At 41.7% G+C, this 17,522-nt stretch overlaps 1 protein-coding gene across 1 annotated transcript in view; it reads left to right on the forward strand.

Annotated features, from left to right (window-relative positions):
• The window catches only part of LOC311491637 (teneurin-3), a 118,128-nt gene that overhangs the window by 65,700 nt on the left and 34,906 nt on the right, over positions 1-17,522 (forward strand). Inside the window, exons 7-13 of the mRNA XM_084549612.1 lie at positions 1,054-1,264; positions 2,366-2,467; positions 2,866-3,060; positions 4,143-4,343; positions 9,559-9,744; positions 13,682-13,828; positions 14,352-14,568. Coding sequence (XP_084405738.1) covers positions 1,054-1,264; positions 2,366-2,467; positions 2,866-3,060; positions 4,143-4,343; positions 9,559-9,744; positions 13,682-13,828; positions 14,352-14,568 — 1,259 coding nt within the window. The remainder of the gene's footprint in view (positions 1-1,053; positions 1,265-2,365; positions 2,468-2,865; positions 3,061-4,142; positions 4,344-9,558; positions 9,745-13,681; positions 13,829-14,351; positions 14,569-17,522) is intronic.

The following is a 17,522-nucleotide window of genomic DNA, read 5'->3' on the forward strand; positions in this document are numbered from 1 at the left end:
CTCATCACGGGATTTAAATCGAAGCTCTTTAAAAAAAAAAAGAAAAGCTACAGTGCCGATCTGTATGCATCACACTCCTCAGACTCTGTTCCAGGATGAATCCAACTATAGGCTCAGTACATCTGTGTAGCTAACAACTGCTTTAGCCAGGGGATCTGCTGTCTTCGTGTGTTGTTCTCCTCTGCAGTCTACAGCCTGTTGGGGGATTGTTGGGATGTGTTGCACTGTTTTCTGCTGCAGTGCTCCGTAGGCTACAGCTTCAGTCAAAATAGGGTTCAGGTGTTGAGCAGGTGCAATGAGAGCAGATGCACCGCTTTGCTCGTTTCACTTGGCAGGAGTAAGTTGTTAGTCCTCGTTTACCACTTAGAAAAATGTTTGTTTGGAAAATAAATAGAGATACTATTATGCAGACAATGCATAATAGGGTGTATCTTTCTTTACTGTTCAGGGAAGCAGATTTATTAGCATATCATGTCAATCGAGAGTACCATTGATGCACTGACAAAAATGAAAATAAATGGTGTATAAATGTCTTTGAGAAGTCATGTTCCCCCTATTTTTGTCCTTAGTTTAACACTTATTATTTGCATTTCGTGCATGTGCACCAGCAGTGTACATATAGGAATTTTAAGTATACACGTCTACATTATCAGTGTTAATTTAACAGACTGTAATAAAACCATCGCCAGCATGTCTGAAGTGCACTCCCATCAGAGATAACAATATATTTTTGGAATTTCTTTCAGCATTTGCCCCAGAGCCATATCAGCTCTATCAGTATACAAACACCTCTCCGAACAGCTCCAAATAACTGTCACTGAAAAATCAACATTTCTTTTTCTCGAATATTTGCTCTGTACACAAACCTGTTCTGGCTGCGTCTTGTGTTACAACTTTGCAGAGTTCCTGTCAAGCTGTTAGGAAAATCACTAGCTGCATACAAAACTTTTTGATCTCTCTTGCTTCTTTGCTGTCTGATTTAATTATGACTGACGTTAAAATAACAACCACTGCTTCATGTGCTGGAATCTGTTCTCTCTGCTGTTTTCGCAGTATGACTTTGTGGAGCTGTTGGACGGTAGCCGGCTTATCGCCAAAGAGTATCGGACTCTGAGTGAACCAGACGCGAGGGCCCGGCTTGATCACCCGGTCACGGTCCACCAAGCCGGATTCATCCAGTACCTGGACTCAGGGGTGTGGCACTTTGCGTTTTATAATGACGGACGAAGCGTGGAGGCAGTGTCCTATAACACCATCATCCAGGGTATGGGGATGCACACACATCTGCTTGGATGGCTAATGAGTGTGATTGAAATGATGTGTAATGACATGTTTGGAAGACTTTAATTTCCTTAAACAGCTGTGCCTGCATGAACAAACACTTAGATTGCTGGGAAGTCTGGCTGCCACGCAAACCAGCTGAGCTTTTCAAACTTCGAGCCACCTAGGAGGCAGATCTGTCTTTTCATTGGAGGGTTGTAGATTATTGTGCTCAACACTATAATACAAGACCATACACGGCATTGATCCTCCCCACCTAACAGCCTCTTCAGTGTTCTGGAGTCCGTGAAATTTCCTAGTGGGGTTTGAGGTAGGAAAAACACTAAAGTTGAGTTAACGTTTTTTTTTTGTCTATTTCCTTTGGGGAGTTCCATTGATCTGGCCCCTACAAATATGAAGGTATCGATGTGTGAGGTCAAAATTGCCTGGGTCCGACACAGGCTCAATGAACATCCAATACAAGCTAGAGTAATAACAAAAAAGTTGGACCTCTTACCGCCGATCAAAATGAGGGGCCCAGTCTTTTGGGGGCGCCCTTTATGAGCGATGGTCTGTTGAATGAACACAAGATCTGTCTGTAGGATATGTCAGATTAACTTCAACTCAGAGAGGATTTGAGCCGTAAACACTCAGGAGATTGCATGGCTTGTGTGGGCATGATCAGTCATTCAAAAGGTTGGGATGGTGGTGGAGCAGTAGAGGAGACGGGAGGAAAAGAAAATGTGTCAAGGAAATGGAATTATTTGGTCCAATTTAAAATGCCTGTGTGGCTTTTGCTTAACATGGCTTAGATGGGCACAGTCAGGCTGCAGCATACTGTTATGGAGGCTTAGACCTTAGTGGGACATGGACAAATAGCTGGAAATGTATGCCATGCCTTATACATGCACTGCAAATAAAAGATGCTTAGAAGCTAAATCCATTCAGGGGGAAATAAAAAAAAAAAGTTGGTAGCTTGGTTGTCTTTGGCAGTATTTCCTAAGCTGTACAGTTGTCAAGTGTTCTATTAAGGAGAATCTTAGATTTGCTTCCACATGACATATGAGTTATTAATAGTTGGACTTGCACACTGCTGTACCCACAGATTCTGTGACAGAGTGCACACACAACTGCTACGGGAACGGAGAGTGTGTGGCAGGATCGTGTCACTGTTTCCCAGGATTCATAGGACCGTACTGTTCCAGAGGTAATTAGTCACTTTTATAATTAGCTTAATTTAAAAAAAATGTATTTCTTTCTTACCCTGCCTGCTGTGCACATGTTTTTTGCTCAATTGTTGGGCTAAAAAAACACTCTGTGTTATATTGAGCAGCTTCATGTGTACAGATTGAGCCTCTTAGATAAGTTTGAGGTGTTCTCATCATCATCTGTGAGATCATTCGCATTCAGGCTTTTTCAGTTATTGTCAAACCTGCTGCATATACAGGACCTTCACTAATTTTTAGTACGTTACATGGCATAAAATGCTCACTTTAGAGTTATTAGTTTGTTGTTATTCTTCTCATCTAGCTGCACTAAAGGCTTTTTGTTGTCATTATTGCATAAATGAGAACAACTGATTTTGAACTTGGTGTCTCTCTTTAGCCGCCTGTCCGGTGCTGTGCAGCGGTAACGGCCAGTACACCAGGGGCCGCTGTCAGTGCTACAGCGGCTGGAAGGGCACTGAGTGTGACGTTCCCTCCACCCAGTGCATCGACCCACAGTGCGGGGGACACGGGCTGTGCGTGGCGGGAAACTGTGTGTGCAACACCGGCCACAAAGGAACCAACTGTGAGCAAGGTAATGTGAAAAAGAAATCTTCCCTCTGGATTCCAAGAAACAAGATGCAACATATTTCTGTGTGAAGCTCAGGGGGAATTGACACAGTCCATTGGTGAAACAATCGGTGTTTTCAACTCCACTAAGCGGATAATGCTTTGGATGCTGTTATTGATAGCGTGCGTGTAAATTAACTCCCTCTTAGTGTTTAGACCACATCAGGGTACAAGCTGGAACAGACTGTTTGGTGTCCATTGATGCAGTCACCTACTGAAAGGCTCCACAGATGAACACACCTGTTAAAATCGATCAGTCAATGGCATCTGGTCCTCCCCTTACTGAGAAACGACTACTTCTTCTTTCCTGTCAACCAGTTCCACCTCCCCCTTCGCTTCTCTGCATTTAACTGTATTGATCCACATGCAGACAAAAGGCAATTATCAGCTCAGATTTACATGTGGGACTTGTTGACCTTACATGCGAGAAGCTATCGAGTTCACTTAATGAATATACTGTGGTTTTCTTTGAAGTGAGGCAATATGGGAAGCGTGCATGTTAGGGCTCTGGTATGATAAATTGCTTCAGGTAAATAATCATTATCATTGTCCAAGAAGACATAGAACTGCTCCGAGCAATCAGGTCTAGAGAAAGGACAAAAACGTTGTCGCAAATGATCCCTTGTTAGTAATGGGTTAATTATGTTGGTCATAATTGCCAATTATTAACCTAGATCAGCAAGTTGATCTGCAAATTGTTAATAGTAATTGATTATATCTGTCTAGACACTAATTGTGCAGCTTTTCCTAGTGCCTATAATGGAGCATAATTATGCCGTCAGCATGTTGGAAGTACCCTATAATATAGCGAGCGGAGCTAGTTGAACATGGGTGGAAAATTACTGCCAGCCACCACCAAACCCTGCAAAAAAATTCAGCTGCAGCTCAGCTCACCAACCATCATCTGGCACTCAAGCGTTTCCACTCTTAAAAAATGATTTTTGGCTGGTAGCAGACTCAAAGTGGCCAGGGGTAAATAAGTAGGTTTGATATCCCGTCTAGAAGTGGTAAACTGACATTGCTGTCACCCTCGCTGTGTGTCCCCAGTGGACTGTGTGGATCCGACGTGCTCCGGTCACGGAGCCTGTCATCATGGTGAGTGCCACTGTAACCCTGGCTGGGGAGGGATCAGCTGCGAGATCCTGAAGAGCACTTGTCCAGAGCAGTGCTCCAGTCACGGCACCTTCAACACCGACTCAGGAACCTGCATCTGCGAGGCCAACTGGACAGGGACCGACTGCTCCATAGGTCAGCGCACATTTTATATTCTCTCCATCACTCCGAGCTATGATGAATGCTAGAGTTTGTTCATAATTAAAGGTTTGCAAAATACATATAATTACTGCAGTAGCATTCTTCGTTAAGAATGAAATGTCAGAAAACGGTGAAAAACATTTTTCATATAGCCCAAGGTCACGTCTTTAAATTGCTTATTTTGTGTGACTGCGATCTTAATTAACAAACACATTAAAACCAGAAAATCTAAAATTTGAGAGTCTAATCAAGTGATATTTGACCTTTTAAGACAAAAAAAAAATAACACGAAAACCTTTAGATAAACATAAACAACTTAATGAGGGAGTTAAAGGACATCTTCATCTTTCATTCATCCTTGCCTTTGCTGTTATCTGCACCCACAGGTACCTGAAAACAATTCATCTGAAATGTCTTTTCTCTTTACTTTTTTTTGTGGATGAAGTGGATGAAGTTTCTCTAACAAGTAATTGGCACCACATTTTTCTGTATTTAATCCAAACAAACGCCACTCTTGCTGTGCTCAGACACTGCAGACATCCAAAACAGCAGATGTATAAGCCTTTATTAACAGGCTGTAAGTTGGAAGTAAAACATCTCACACAGCGCAGTATGTCTACATGGGGGCGTCTTATTAAGAAACTTACGGGCTAATTAATTAACTTTGCAATACAAATAAAAATGAAATTATCAGATGTGCGATATGTGAATCTGAGGTAATTCATCATGTCTGTGTTTGAAATATAATTTAGAGAACAATTTATTTTACTAAATTAAAATGTCACAATTTGGAATGTACTCTTTGAATTAATCATTAATCAGATTTTCTTTTAGAGTCCTTCCATATGTGAGCATGAATGAAAATAAATGATTCATTTGTAATGTCCTGTTGATTCATAGTCTGTGACGGGATGATGAACGGAAGCCTGACTTATTTTTTTTTTTCATCTCATGATGTACATGTGACAGTACTCTGTCAAAACACAACACTTTCATTTGGCTATGATTGCATGAACATTAGTATTCCACTAACAATCAGAATAGAAATGCACCATTTAACCACCTCAATAAGAAGTGACTGGCCTAATCAGAAAGAATTTAGAATTAGAGTGAGAGGGGTGTTACAACCCATTAATAATCGATTGAATAGGAAAATATCAGTGCATAATAACCGCGCAAACACTTGATCTGATTGTTTCTCTCTGGTTGGAATAAATCCATTCTTTCTGCTCATGTTTATCCGACGTGGGTTGAATACTGGTGACGTGACTTGTTTCTGGGAGGGACAGAAGTATCGAGGTTGCAGCATGACTAGCTTGGTGTGGCCAGATTCAATCCTTATCATAATATAAGTGTGGTAAGACAGCATTTGGATTTCATTATGCAGCATGTTTCAGCTGATACAGAGAAGGATAAAACCAACCAATCTGAGCCATTTTGTCGTAAACTAATTCAATGCCACAGCACTTAGATGAGAGGTATGACTTCATCGCTATTAGTCTTCTGTCCATCACCTCATAAAGCCAAACCATTTGACTTGACCTGCAGATTGTTGTCGGGTGATAATCAGTTCCCAGCCCAGTGACTCCAGACCACATTTCAAGCTTTCATTCATCATTCCGTCCCAGACTGTGCTGCAAAGATTCAGGCTAGCTTCCGGGCTAGAAGGTGACTATTTCCAGTGCAGTCAAGGACAACATTTCTTATAACAAGGAGGATGTGCTCACGATGTTAATAACACCACTTCCAATTAAGCACAACCATGATTCCATCCTCAAAAGAACAACATGAAATTCCTGTTGACAGAACACAAACACACACTGAAATGCCTCAACAAGTCTTGGTCCCTCTCCAGGCAAGAGTAAGAAGGTAATCCGAACCGACTACAGGAAACAAGCCCAGTACAAATGCTGTCTTTGTTGAGGAGACAAATGTTGACATCTGATAGCCAGGAGTCACTCATGCCTGGGAAGTGTTGTAGAACAAACAAAAGGACTGAGGAGAGAGTTCAGTTTAGACTATTAGTCATACTCAGTTACTATATTTTGAGCTGTTTACCGCGCTGTGTTCACCAGAGAAGTTTAATTGGAAAAACCCTTTGTGATTAGACTGAGAACTGATATTCATTATTAAGCAGCATGTGACATTTGTTGACTTGTAAACTTGTTTTGATCCGATACAAACGGAAATACAAAAAGGCAACTGCTTCATTATGTTTTGGACTAAGTGAATCAAACTGTGGGTGTGATCGCACCCTCAAAGTTGGGTAATCAACACTTGTAGCACGTGCCGGTTCTGAACGCAGCATATGTTAACAACAAAGCTTTGACTCCAGGTTACTTTTGTGTGACCCAGCTTGTGTTCTCCCTGAAAAGTATCACAAATGTGCCTTGTTTTAAAAAAAATAAAGGATTTATAGGTTTGTTCAGGACATTTTCCAACAATGCTAGTGTATTCTGTGGCAGCTACAGTTTTTTTTTTTTTTTTTTTTTTTAGAAGAAGAGATTAGACAATTTTGTATTCCCATCTGCTCGCAGCAGAACCTCTTCATTTGTTACCAGGGTTGTGTTCAGAGGGGTTGTATTTCGACACAGGTAGGTGACATGTTAGTTCAGAGGCTGGCCCCTCCCATCTGTTATCTGTAGCTGAGATTCAGGTGATTTATGTGCTGCCCCCCCGCCCCTCCCTCAGAACAGACTCATTCTCCGCATGTTAAACCCAGAGAGAAGCGCATACTAATTCAAACAATTAAAACCAGAAGTTGCAGTTTGTTTCCGTCAGTATAAAAGGCTGTTGAATGCATTTCTCTTGGCTGAACTTCAATTGGAAATTAAAGCATAAGGAGGCTGAATGGTGCATTTGAGATGATAGATGCCTGGGCAGACCTTTGGAAACAGCAGGTAGCCAGTTTGGTCGGTGCCCAAGAAGAAAGACTGATTGTGTTGGCGAACGGGTTTTCTTTTCCTCTTTTGTGTCTCACTTTATTTTCTCTTTTAATGAGAAGTAATTTGTTATTCTGTTAAAGCTTTCGGAATTTCAGACACAATCCTCTCACTCAGCAAGATATCTCGGGCTTGTCAATAGCAGAACTGACGAGAGCGGCCTCGGTGCGGCCCGAAAGTTGGGGAGTCTATCCACCTGGCTGGGTGGGTTTTTTTCCCTCGTAATTAATGCCGCGGTTCTTCTTCAATTAAATAAACTTTAATTAACAAGCGCGTAGCATGGATCGACCGCCCACAACCCCTATCCAGCTCGAGTCAGGGGCATGTTAAAGGCAGATAAACACTTTTGCACTAATGAAAAATTGATTGCATAGATTCTATGGGAAGGAGGTATTCCTTTGGAATCGAATGACTCCCCTCCAGAGACATGCTTAATATTCTACAGTGTCGGCTCAGCTTAATCAGAACCATCCAAGGTCCCTCAATCGAAGAAAAACTCCATTCAGAGAGCTGGAACAGACGCACAGTTAAAAAAGGGAAAGGGGGGTGAGAGTGGCCAAACGAAGTGGAGTATAAGAAAAAAAAAAATGATCAAAATGATTTTTCACTTTGTCTGTGACTTGTTATGTTTTGGGCAGCAGAGTGATGCTGGCTAATTTGCTGTCCCTGAAGGCTAACCCACGTTCTCAAAAAGTCCCAATCTCTGTTATGAGGGTATATAATTTTCCTAGAGCATCTAATCATTAAAAATTGGAGGACATGCTTTGAGCTACTTTCTTCTAGCACACTCGTGTCTGTCGTCACAGCGAGAGCTTTATAGGGCTCTTCTGTTCAGAACCTTTGATGGAAGCTCCCAGTTCCCACAAATCAACATTCCTTATTCTCACACAAGAGCAGCCACAGCTTGTTGAGCGTCAGCTTTAGCCTGTTACTATCTCATTTACTCACCATCCATGGATGTGATCATTTAAATTTTCTGAAGATTCCCGTGCAGATTCCTCACAGCTGCTCTGCCGTTTCTGATGCTGCACACTTGAAGTAAACATGTTGATCTAACATCTCCGAGTCCAGACATAAGAACCTGCTTAAATCCATAACGCTCGCCTCGGTCTGCCAAGACTCAATGCAAATGAGCTTTCATAATATGTAAAGCCTGAAAAGAGGTTGTTTTTTTGGAAGTTTTTAGATACACAGTAATTGCAGTGCTTTATTCCGCTGGGCTTTTTGATTGATGACAGTTTTTTTTGTTTTTGGTTTTTTTTTAGTGCTCCAGCACAAAGTGGTCTATGAAATTAGTCAGATATGAGTAGCTGCAGTAACCAAAATGACAGAAACAAACTGTGCTGCTTACGCATGTGCTTGGAAGAAATTTCTTTCTTTTCCAAATAATTATCAAGGTAATTATCTGAGAAAAAGTTTTTTTTTGTAAAAGAACTGGTGTAATTTCAAATGGCTGATAAGCTAACTGCCCCCCCCCCCCCCCCCCCCCCCCCCTTCAAAACTTGTAAAGTAAATGTTCCATAAAACAAATCTATAGTGAGTCAGATATCACCCATGTGTCATGTCATTCTTCAGTGTATTGTGTTGTTGCCACGCCGTGGAGAACAGTTTATAGATGAAACGTCAAGCGCTGAGAATTTAAGAGATTTTATTATTGCCCGCGACCCATAAAAGAAATAACACTATCTATCAAGATTAATATGATACTTTTTAGAGGAAGACGTATGCCCTTTTTTCTATTTGTATACTACACGTTGGGTATTGTAGCAAAGTGGCAGCAGAATAAAAGTTGACTGGGCTTTACATTTCTCAATGCACTGACATTTCATATGTATCTGACTCTGCACTCATTTAAAAAAGAATTGTGTACACGACCAGTCCATTGAGATCCATAAAGCCAACGACTGCAGTAAAAGTCTGACATGTAAAATGACTCATCTCAAACTTTCTTTTAACAGAAGGCAGTAATTTAGAGATGAAATACGAGCAGACTTTGCTGCGATCGCCTCACGGTGTCAAAGTTTTAATAATGCCGTTTTTAGGAATGGTGTTGAAAACATGTAACTTGTTTACAGTTAAACTTATTGGCCCAGTTTAACTGAGGCAGCCAACACTTCTCAGCAGACGTCAGAGTGTTCTGTGGTGGCAGATGCATCTATACAGAATACAGAAATACACCAGTGCAGAAGAGAAACAAACAAACAAACAAAAAAAAAATTTCACAGAACAGAAGCTACATGTCTCCGTGGCTTTTTGTTTTGCAACAGAGGTGTGTGTGGTCGACTGCGGCCCCCACGGCTCGTGCATCAGCGGTGTGTGTCACTGCGAAGAGGGCTGGACGGGACCAGAATGTGAACAGAGGGACTGTCACCCACGCTGCATCGACCACGGAGTCTGCAGAGAGGGCAAGTGTGACTGCCACCAAGGCTGGACGGGTGAACACTGCACCATCGGTGAGATTCTGTGACACGCTGTCCACCTACACACACGCACTTGACAGAAGGACTACAGAGGAAATTCATATATGGGCAGGTTTAAAAGGACACCTTTGGAGTGTGAATGTCAGTTGGAAAGATACAGATCCTGATGTACTTCTGTTGCAGCCTACCGACCAAACAAATACCTCTTCATGACAGAGTAGTTATTTGCCATATTATCTCGGGCACAGGAGTAAACAGCTTTCTTGCTATTCCGTTTCTAATCATCACTGAACAAAACATTTGGGACAGGGTCCCTCTTCCTTGTATCTTTATTTTTTTCCCTGAATGCTCGTCAGCTGCAGTCACAGGTGGATTTTAAGGTGTATTCATCTTCATGTCTGACCTTCTCTTCCACCAAATCTCAGGAAGATATGACAGTTTCTACTCCGCTAGAATTATGTGTTGCATTTTTATGGATTGAGCATCCAACAGTATATAATGTTTCTAAAAGGACCACCAAAACTACACTTTTATACTTTTTTATATTTATACTATAGCATTTTAACTGTAGGACAGTTACATTCTTGACTACTACTGTTTTAGAGGCAAATAACTGTTGCTTCTTCTGGAAATATAACAAATTTGTCCAAAGGTTTGCAGGAACTAGGAATGAATTAAAAATAGGATTCAATTTTCACAAAAAATAAATCAAAATTTACAAATTCCCTCTTTGAATGAACGTGTTAAACAGCTCTATCTGTGAAAAAAATAGAGAAACTGGCGTTTTGGCCAGCTGTTGTTCACTTTTTATGTCTCTTTTCAAAATTTTCTTTTTTTGCAACACATTAACTTTGTAATTTATATCATAGATTTAGATATTCCACCTTTTTAAACTGCTGAAGTGATGCTTCAGTATTAGCGAGTCAAGGGCAGGTATTTAGGGAGCCGAAAAGCCACGGGTAGGCCTCTTTGGAATATCATTTTTCTGAAATGGCAGTGCTTCACCTGGCATTAATGAGGATAATGAGTTCTGAGATGTCACTTCCTATTGACCTTTAACTCAGACTTCCTCGCCACTTCACCCTCTGTCAAAGGTCCTGTAGTTAAACCTTGACACGCTGCGTCAAACAGCATTCCCCCAAGTGTCATCTCCAACCTCTTTATGACGACATATTCCCGGTGAAACAAAGATTCGCCACTCGAAACTCTGAACCCTAATTATGTATTTACCAGTTCTCTCATCAGCAATCCCCCCCATCCACAGAGTAAATCCACCTCTGAGGGGAGAGGAGATTGCAGCGAGGGAATTGTTGGACGGGGTCACATTCCTGATCTTATTAATCTTTCCCACCTCGGGGCAGACTGTGCATCATCTATTTTCGTTTTCTTTCCCGCCTCCCGTCAGGAAAGTAACTCCTTGCTTTTGGACGCAGTGGGGATGAATAGGCAGCGCGTTACCTTTTCTTGGAGAACGGGGAGCTTATTTTGTCTTTCAAACCCTGAATAACTGCCATTTGCACAAAGCGCCTTTTAATCACATTACATGGTCAGAGCTTGAATAGAGGACTTCCTCGGCCACTCTTTTGTCGCAAGCATCTAGATCCTGTTTTATATGCAAGGCTTAACCTATTGTCACTGCTTTCTCAGCAGTGCAGTTTACGGCTAAGGTGTTTTTGATTTGTCTTAGTGTACTGCTAGGTCTCTGCCGTGTTGTTGTTAAAATTGCTGAAGTAGAGAAGCCCGGTAAATTGAAGGAGAAAAAAAACGCAGTATTCCGCTTCATGGTGCATTCATATTAGAATGAGCCTGTATGCGTCCTGACAAGCAGACAGAAAAATGTTTTGAAGCAAACCCAGATGAAACTGGCTCATATGGTCTGGAAACAAAGGGTGTTACAACACTCTGATATCAAGAGAAACAGTGTTTTTCTTCTTTGTGTTAGCCTGTCTTGCTTTGGCAAAGCACGGCAGATGGAGAGTGTTAACAGTGAATATTTTACTGAGCACAAGTTGCTTCTTTTAGACAAAACACATAATCGCCATCCAATGCACTTTTGCGGAATAAATGGTGATTTTTGACTTTGGATGCATCAATACTTGTGATTAAACACTCAATGCTTTAATTAACAGCTTCACACTAAAGTTAAATGACTTTTTCCTCTTGCTGTAGCTTTACTATGTATCTGTTCTTCTGAATGTGAAGCTTCTTTCTCTTTTGTCTCCCTCTCTTAATAAATACTCTTTTCTTTTTGTATTGCTCTGCCTAACTCCTTCTTATATCCATTCTCTTTTCTATTTTATGTCTGTATGCCTGTCTGCCTACCTATCTGTCTCTTTCCAACTCCCTCTTGGCTTACATGTATAGCCCTGGATTCCAGAGTATCAGGTAAAAAAATACTTTTCACTATGCTTGAGAATTATATTCTTTTTGCTATTTTTTTTTTCCTGATCCAACTGAACACCTCTATTTCTGCTTAAAACAATGTGAGCTCTGTTAAAAAAATAAATAAATAAAAATGGGTGAGCTCGCAGCTTCCCTGTCTTTCAGTAATTTCAGTCATATCCTGTCACTCATGCTTAGTGTCAGCTATTCAGCTCAATCACCGTAACTACTGTGATTTACATGCACAGCAGAGAGATAGAAATTAGAGCAGAAGCTAACAACGTGGCGAAGACAAGGATAATCTCAGGGAAAACTTCCTGCAAAGCTTCTTTTGCAAATATTTAAACCAAGTTGGCAGGTACATTAGCTTTACGCCAGCCGCCGTTTCCACTCTGTGTGCTCCTTGTGAGTTACAATAAGTAAATGTGTTTGTCAGTCTTAGCTCTCTGCCACCACAGAGATAAGTAATTTTCTTTTCCAAATGTTTCCCTTTCCTCGGTTGTGTAATAGGAGCAGTCAAGATAGGATATAAAGGTAAATTGAACCACTACCCCCTCAAGGGAGATTGTCACGAACAATCCCTCCCTGCTCTTTGTCTTTCCTAGCACGGCGTATATACACCTGTTTTATGTCCGAGTCGATCATAATGTTTCTGCTGTGATCCTGCTCCCCCTCAATATGTCCCCTCATCTCCTGTCCAGTCTCACACCAGACTCCACGGTCCCTTCTCCCCCACCCCCTGTCTTAATTCCCTGTGTCTGCCAGATTAAACGCCCCAAACTGGTGTGGTTTAGTCATGTTTCAGCTCCCTGTCTTCACCCCCCACTAGAAGGAATGCGATCTGGCAGCAAGTGCACTGTTTTCTGTAAATGTGGAGACTCTAGATCCTCCCTCTTCTTTCCTCCTCTTCCCCTATTTACATATATACTTCCTCTTCCCTTTGATGTTGCTGTTACTTCACATGAGTGTTTCTAACATCTGCAATGGGCTATTCCGGCTTTAATGATCTCGAGCGAAGGCAATGAATTTCCACGGCATTGATTTTCAGCCTCTTGAATGGGATTTGTGCAACTCTGAAATAAAATAAAAAAATCCTTGAAATTCTGATTCAAATACAAAAAAAGGGCAACTCTTCATTTTGAAATCACACTATAATTTATGCAACCTTAATGGAAGCCACTTGAATCCCTTAAAAATCATTCAAACTTTCATTTAAAGCAACCAAACAAAACTGCGGAGGATTTGACCTAACATGCATTTGCATTATCTCCTGGTCTACTAGCAGCAAGAAAACATCTCGGCAGGTTTCACCTCCATTTATCCCATGCATTTTCAACTTTCACTGTGCTTGCACATGCTTCTAAAACTCATGTGAAACGACGGCAACTCCTCACAGTCTCCCCCCATCTCCAGTCCTGTCAGAGATGTATCGTACTGTATGTTCACTCAATACTGTCTCTTCTCATTTTGTCCCCCCTCTGCCCCTGTCCACTCTCAATGCCCCCTTCGCTCTTGTCTTCCCACCCGCTCCCTGATTTCCTTGTTCTGACTTGCTTGGCTGTCTGACACGAACATGATGTGTTGACAGACGGCTGCCCCGGGCTGTGCAACAACAATGGGAGGTGCGTCCTGGATCAGAACGTCTGGCACTGCATCTGCCAGTCAGGATGGAGAGGGCTGGGATGCGATGTGGCGACGGAAACGCTCTGCTCAGATGGCAAGGATAACGAGGGAGGTAGGAAAGAAGTTAAAGCCTCAGACAAATTGTCTTTTAGCCTCGGAAGAAACTTGTGTGCAACTTGGATTGAGCCCGACAAAAAACTGGCTTTGATGTGGCTCCTTGGTGACAGTGCAAACAAACAAAACAAATCAATCATACATAAAACATCACTGCAAAGAATATGCAAATGTAGTAGCACAGCAGATTGTTAAACAGCGTGATTTGAAATATACAGAAGATCAATTATAAGTCTATATTTTAATACTCCACAAGCAGGATTTTTAATGAACGGCTTTCCCTCTTGACTGACAAGCGCAGAACTTTTGAACTTCATATGACTTACTTTGAAATAGTTCATACTTTGTGTCGGCGCAGGATCTCCGCTATTGCCTTAATGAACTTTAGTCCATGTTAGGAGTCATCTGTGTGTAGCACAGTCCGACGTAGCAATGGCGACGCTCATGTTTCCTCTGTCAAATCCGAACGTATCGAGGTCAAGCTTTTCCTCCCCGTCTTCACTGTCCCTCCTGTTTTCCAGATGGACTCATTGACTGCATGGACCCGGACTGCTGCACTCAAATATCCTGCCAGGGTCAGACCTACTGTCGTGGCTCTCCTGATCCCGCTGCCATGGCAGGACAAGGCCAGAGTTCAGCCGCCCAGCCCACGTCTAAGAGCTTCTACGACCGTGTCAGTTTTTTGATTGGTCCTAGTGGCAGTCACGTGATACCTTGGGATAACCCTTTCAACAGCAGGTAAGCAGCTTAATGAGTCACTGACGGCTCTTTAATTATTTGCATCACGCTAGTTGTTTGCTGTCTCATTACCAGTCACCTGTGTTTGTGCAGCTACTCTGAAACGTCAAAGAATCTCACATCTCTTTATCTTTGCAGTCAAAGTGCCAAGTGTGTTTACACTGGTTTGGCTGTCATGACTGTTTATTTTATTCACAAGTGAAGATTAAGTAGCTGAAGAACAAACTTGTTCCTTGTTAAAAACTGCCCTTATGAGTGTAAAAACACAAGCTTTAGTTTGCTTACACCAACATGACAGGACTGGGTTGTTTTCATAATTGGAAAGGGAAGTACTGCACAAGAGAGCATTTTCACTGCTCATGAATGCACCATATGTCTTATCAGAAACTTTTTTAATCATTCAGCGAGCCGACCATCACACAGTGAATCTAAGACTGGAACACTTAAATAGACACGCCTTTGATATTAGTTAGAAAGCCCATCTTGCTTGAGACTGCTCTTCCAACAAAACATCAAACGGGTGAATGGGTATTTTTTATTTTATAAATTATCACTGACTGAATAATGACTGAAAAACACATCTTGTTGCTGTTGTGTGTTACATAAACGGGTACATTTACCACTTTGAGGACAATTTCATGTTTTTCTTTTTTTTAGTTCACTACTATTGCACTGTGAAGTGGTTCCTGTAATGTTATTATTAACCACAGTTTGGCATGGCTACATGGAAGACATTTTTAATCTGTCGGTCCGTCCACCACTTTGACCTAGACTGAAAATATACACGATCAGCCACAACATTAAAACCAATTACAGGAGAAGTAAATAACATTGACCATCTTGTGACAATACAATGTTCTGCTGGGAAACTTTTGACATTCATGTGCATGTTACTTAGACATGTAGCACCCACCTAGACCAGACCAGGCACCCCCACCCCATAGCAATGACACTCCTTGATGGCAGCAGCCATCCCCAGCAGGATGCAGCCTGACACAGACACACACACAAAAACACTTTAGGAACAACTCAAAAAACATGAAGAACAGTACAAGGTGTTGACCTGGCCTCCAAATTCACTAGATCCCAAACTGATCAAGTATCTGTGGGATGATCCACAGAGGCCCCTCCCCTCAACCCATAGGACCCAAAGGCCCCCACTAACAACATTCTGTTGCCAGACACCACAGGACACCCTCAGAAGGTCCATGTCCATTCACTGATGAGTCAGGACTGTTTTGGAGGCACAAGGGAGACCTACACAATATTAGGATGGTGGTCATAATGTTATGCCTGATCAGTGTATCGTGGATGGATTGCTAATTTAAGTACTAAAATACAAACGATAAAAAGGCGAACATCAAGATGTTTTGTTGCCTCCAAATAGAACTCGTGAGCACGAAGTTACGACTTGGGAAGCCGTTTACATGAAATGCTTGGTACTGAAGCAGTAACATCAGCTGTAATTCATGAGAACACTGCTGCTAGGCAACTGTCTGCGTCTAGAAGCCAATGAGGCTTACGGGTCAGCAACGATTGGGTAACATAATGTAGAAAATGCATAGGCAATGTCCTCAAACATGCACCACTTTGGAGTATATTCAGACTTAGATCGAGACTACCAGGGAGCCCTTCACAGCGCCACAAGAACTCTTCATTGTGCCGTGTATAGCTCCTCCCACTTCAGTAAGGAATATTAACTATAAACAGTACGTGCATTTTTTTTTTCTTTTGCGTAATCATCTAGATAAATTTACCACATAATTGTATAAATGTGTTTCAAAGACACTGTGACGCTGAAGCACGCGACTGTTTCTCTTCTTCAGCTGGCTGAAGGCGGAGCTAAAGACATTGATTGACAAGTCTAATGCAAAAGACATCAACCATTGATGAAGACTGCTGTGTTTCATCAGTGTGGAAACTAAGGAGACAGAGTTATATTTTTCACTGAAACCTCAGTGCATTCCCACATCTGTTCAGAATCTGAGTAGAGTTTGTTTTGTGAGTGATGGAGAGGAAAATGATTGCCAACTGTGTGCACAAGGCTTTGGGAATATTTCCTCCAATAGTTTAAAGTAATCCTTATGTAAATAGCATGCTTTACTGGAAATATAGAATGAGGCGATTCCCCCCAGCCGGGTTCTCAGTAATCCTCGTCCTCATTGTCTTGAGCTTACTGTCGATTTCATGTCTGGCAGTGGCATTAGCTCTCTTGTTCAAAATATTCATTTTTATCTTCTCGTAGAAGTTAGTTTTATAGTCAAAAAACAGCCTTTTAGTCGCTCTGCAAACATGCATACCACTAAATTTGACTAAATTAATTACCATTTTTAACTTAACATCACCACAAACACTGCAAGCATAAATTCATGTTTGAAGGAGTCACAAAAAAAGTACAATTACTAGTGGCAGAGTTTGGGGACAGATTTTTATTGAGGTTATGAAGTGAATAATTTATCGACAGCCTTTGCAGAGTATACATTATAAAAAAGTCTCTGAAGCACTGGAACAATGCCAGAAGAGACGACTTCCAGCAAGACTGGCGACTGTTTTGCCTAGTTGTAGAGTATCTGATGTCGAGCGGAGCAGAAATGGGAAACAGTTAGAGGTCATCCCTGTCCTTCTATATTTTAAGAAGCCATTGTGTAAGCCGAGAAAAAGGGGAGCAGATTTCGGTGTGCAGTCGGGTTTCAGAACTCGGCAGTAAACTTGTCCCTCGTATAGCACAGAGAATAAAACATGTGTTGTGGTGTAGTACCCCCCACCCACCCACTCTTCCACTCCACAATAGTCTCCCAGCCGTATCACATGTTCCCACACAAGTCTCCCACTGGGTTTTCAGATGGTGTTTTTCTACAGCCAGTGCGGGACAATGACAGATAAGGATGCATGAATTATATGATTCATTTCTGGGATTTCAGCAGGTGGCGCGACTTTGCGTTTGTTTGGTGGTG

The sequence above is a fragment of the Chelon labrosus genome (assembly GCF_963514085.1).
Source record: "Chelon labrosus genome assembly, chromosome: 8".
NCBI classification, from domain to species: domain Eukaryota; kingdom Metazoa; phylum Chordata; class Actinopteri; order Mugiliformes; family Mugilidae; genus Chelon; species Chelon labrosus.